This window comes from Peromyscus leucopus, chromosome 3 (assembly GCF_004664715.2).
Source record: "Peromyscus leucopus breed LL Stock chromosome 3, UCI_PerLeu_2.1, whole genome shotgun sequence".
In the NCBI taxonomy this organism is placed as follows: Eukaryota; Metazoa; Chordata; class Mammalia; order Rodentia; family Cricetidae; genus Peromyscus; species Peromyscus leucopus.
Genome location: NC_051065.1, coordinates 121,175,298 through 121,179,326, shown reverse-complemented (window position 1 = coordinate 121,179,326; position 4,029 = coordinate 121,175,298). Strand labels below are relative to the sequence as shown.

General features: G+C 39.9%; 1 protein-coding gene across 1 annotated transcript; it reads left to right on the top strand.

Moving 5' to 3' along the window:
- Nucleotides 1-2,816: 2,816 nt before the first annotated feature.
- Nucleotides 2,817-3,091, top strand: LOC114705042 (signal transducer CD24-like). Its single transcript, XM_037203448.1, has one exon. The coding sequence runs from the start codon at nucleotides 2,851-2,853 to the stop codon at nucleotides 3,079-3,081; it is 231 nt and encodes a 76-aa protein (XP_037059343.1). The 5' UTR covers nucleotides 2,817-2,850; the 3' UTR covers nucleotides 3,082-3,091.
- Nucleotides 3,092-4,029: the final 938 nt, after the last annotated feature.

Below are 4,029 nucleotides of genomic sequence, written 5' to 3'. Positions count from 1 at the left end.
AATATATATGTACTAGTGTACCCACACAAATAAATACACACAGAGACACAGATAGATACTTACTTAACCTAAATTTATAAGTATTTCTAATTTATCATCAACAATGATTTATAGGTAAGTTTTGACTTTTGTCATGACAAATGGGACATCACTATAGAAGAAAAAAAACATAACATAGGTGAAAATGGAAATTATCTTCTTTCTAAGATTAAATCCATCCACTGAGTATGAACAAGGGAAAGCTTTGCTTAAAATATTTCTGAATGAAAACTAACAGGTTTAAAAGTTTACTTTAATGGGTGAGTGGGGAGAGGTGTCTTCAACAGCTTACCTATGTAGTTCCCATGATCAGGGTTAATTAAGGAACAGGACATAGAGGATAGAGAAATGGAGACCACCCCGATTTCTGTAAGATGATTAGACAAGTAAGGCTGATCTTCCTGTTATCATTCTGTTTTTGACACAAGAAAGTTTATCTCCAATACATGAATCACTGGAAATTCTTCAGATGTCCTCTTAAGAAGAGCACCTGTCCCAGACAGCTGACAAGACAGCTTGGTTCTATTACTGGGAATCTTTGGAAAGAAAGAACATATAAAGAATAGACAAATATGTTCTCCATCATTCTCCCAAACTAATTCAATCTTTTGGTCTTCCTTTTCCCTTGATAAGTAACAGAGAAATGTAGTGAAGTCTGAGCCAGGCTTGTATCTGCCTGCAGTGTGCCGGGAGTTCATGGGAAGAAAACTAGGAAATAAAAATTAGTGAAAAGAGGGAAGGTACTGTCTAGATGATGATATTTTGAACCACCCAGTGTTGTGGAATATTATTTTAACTAGGCACAGATGTGTTATATTTGTTCCTCCTGCCTTTGTTAATGGTGTAAGGATGTGCTATATTTGTTTATGCTCAATTTGTTTAATTATGAAAAGATGTGCTGCTGTTTCATCTTTCCTGCCTAAGGGACATGATTGGTCTAATAAAAAGCTGAATGGCCAATAGCTAGGCAGGAAAGGGATAGTCAGGGATTCTGGGAGAGAGAATGAATAGAAGAAGAGAAGAGAGAAGAATAGAGGAGAAAAAGAGGGAGAAAGAGATAGTGACCACTGGGGCCAGCCAGGCAGCTGCCAGCCAGACACATAAGAAGCAGTGAAAATAAGATACAGAGGAAGAAAGGTAAAAACTGTGAGGCAAAAGGTAGATAAAGAGAAGCAGGTTAATTTTAAAAAGCCAGAAACAAGCTTAAGTTAGGCTGAGCATTCATTATTAATAATGTCTTCATGTTATGGTTTTGGAGCTGGTTGGTGGCTCAAAAGAAAAAGCCTGATATAACCCAGGATGGATCCTCATGCCATGTGAACACCCCAAATCAAGTAATGTTGTTTAACATATATATTGAAATCCCTACAACTACTCACAGAATGTTGAACAATCCTACCCAGAATATGGCATTTTATACTCTGGAAAATAAATATAATCAGTAATGATGTGATAGTTTCATGGGCTTTGAGGAATGGACATCAATTTAGGGGAGGACATGTGTTATAAATTGAAGGCCACATCCAGAAAACAATATGCATCCCCCAAAAATGGAACAACTAAACCCCCATCATCTCTGATGGAAGCACCATGCTCCACAGAGTCCATGTCCAGTGCCAGAACTCCATGTAGGCCACTCCACCCTTGTATTGTACTCAATCTCTCAGTGCCCATCCAGCATATTCTCCAACCAGCCCTCCTTTCTTTCTCAACATATTCTGGTCCCCAATTCCAGCAGAGGCAGCCTGCCAAACCAGAAGCCATGCCGGCAACCAGAACTCCAGGCCCCAACTCTGGGAGATGACCCAGGTTGGAATAGAGACCATGCTGGCTGCCAGTACTCCAGCCCCCATCATGGACAGACAACCCCTGGTTTATCAGAGACTATTCTGTTGTCAAAATTCCAGTCCCCAACTAAGAAAGAGATGCTCTACTCAACAACAGGTTGCTCCCACCAGAAGACCAGAAAGGAAACAGAAACGAAGGAAGAAAATACCTATCTAACAAAGACAAACTCAGAAAATAGGCACCTAGACATATAATCACCCCAAATCCAGATTCCTAAACACCAGTATAAGAACAAAATCATCAACTAAGGCACTATAACAAAACTGGATCCCAGATTTTATACTATAGCAAGCCCTGAATATTCCAAAGCATCTAAAGCACAAGAAAATGACCTTAAAACCAATTTCATGACCATGATAGAGGTCCTTAAAGAGGAAATGAATAGATCCCTTCAAGAAAGCCAATAAAAAACAAACAAACAAAAAACTGAAGAAAATTAAATTGTTTAAGACATGAAAATAGAAATAGACAAAATAAAGAAAACACAAACTGAAGGAATTTTGGAAATGGAAAAATCTAGGTAAGTGAAGAGGAACTGCCTGAAACATCACCAAAGAATACAAAAGGTGGAAGAGAGAATCTCAGTCATTAAAGATATGACAGATGGAATAGATATATGACAGAAGGAACAGATACGTTGGTCAAAGAAAATATTAAATTTAAAAAATTCGTAACACAAAACATCCAGGAAATCTGGGATACTATTTAAAGTCCAAACCTGAGAATAGTAGGGACAGAAGAAGAATATCAGCTCAAAGGACCAGAAAATATTTTCAGTCCCCCTGCCAACTAATAATCAAAACACTAAACATACTGTACAAAGAAGGAATATTAAAAACTGCAAGGGAAAAGGACTGAGTAACATATAAAGGCAGATCTAGACCTTGCCTGCGCCCGCGCGAGCCTAGCAGATCTCCACGCACGAGCATCCAGAGAGTCGCGCCGCGCGCCGACGGAGCGGACATGGGCAGAGCGATGGTGGCCAGACTGGGGCTGGGGTTGCTGCTTCTGGCACAGCTCCTGCCCACACAGATCTATTGCAACCAAACTTCTGTTGCACCGTTTTCAAGTAACCAGACTATCTCTACTGCCCCAAATCCAACTAATGCCACCACCAAAGCAGGTGGCAGTGCCCTGCAGTCAACGGCGGGTCTCCTCGTGGTCTCACTTTTTCTTCTACATCTCTACTGTTAGAGACTTGGGCCAAGAATGGTCTCTACTTCCCCATCTTCTAGACCCACCCCAATGGTAACCACAAACAAGTCCAGTGTGACCCGGAAGAAACAGGTCCACATCAAATCTGCTATCACCACACCTCAACAGAAAACCTTGAGAATTCACGTGAAGGATGTGACAGACGGTGAATGCCAATATTGAATCTGCTAGAGTTTTATGTTCAAGATGAAGAGGGATAACATCTGAAGTTGACGTGATTTCCTTGAATGTGACTTAAGAAATGTGGACACTTAAAACTGTAACTTGAAATCAAGCATAGGTTTTATGTAGAGATAAGGATGGGATGTAGGGTAGAGATTGTTTTCATTGGCTCATTCAACCTATAAGGCCATAACACAGTTAGGTGATATTAAAAGGCTTCTCTGATGCTGTTTATGTGTATGTTGGAAGGAACTACCACATGTTACTTTAAATCCTCAGTGTATTGTTCCATTACTACTAATTTAATATGCTAAACTCTAGTTAAGTTCCACATTGTCGAACTGTTCTCTTTGGAAATGAGCATTATACCCCCTCCTGTGGCTTTAGGCTTGACATTATATTTGACCTTTATTAGTAATTGACATGTGCCAGGCAAGGATGGATTGGAACCCACCCCAAATCCAGCCATCACTGAATAAATCGTACTTCAAAAGTCAAATAGTAGGTGTTTTCCATCATCTTTTTTCACTCAACCAGAGTGCCAGATCCCCTTAAGTAAACTGGTTCCAGAGAGCAGAATTACGTTGACCTCCGCCAATGTCAAAATGCTGCTTTTTATTTCTGCATATGTTGAGGGGTTTTCATAATTTAAGGTGTGGTCTGTTAGGAAGGTGAAATTATGAATCTTGACATTCTAAAGGCAAATATGCAAAGGAGCCAAAACCATAAACCTAACAGTTGGGATGTGAAGACAGAAGACGACTT

Coding starts and splice junctions, on each gene's coding strand:
- LOC114705042 (XM_037203448.1), top strand. CDS start 2,851: ATGGGCAGAGCGATGGTGGCCAGACTGGGGCTGGGGTTGCTGCTTCTG.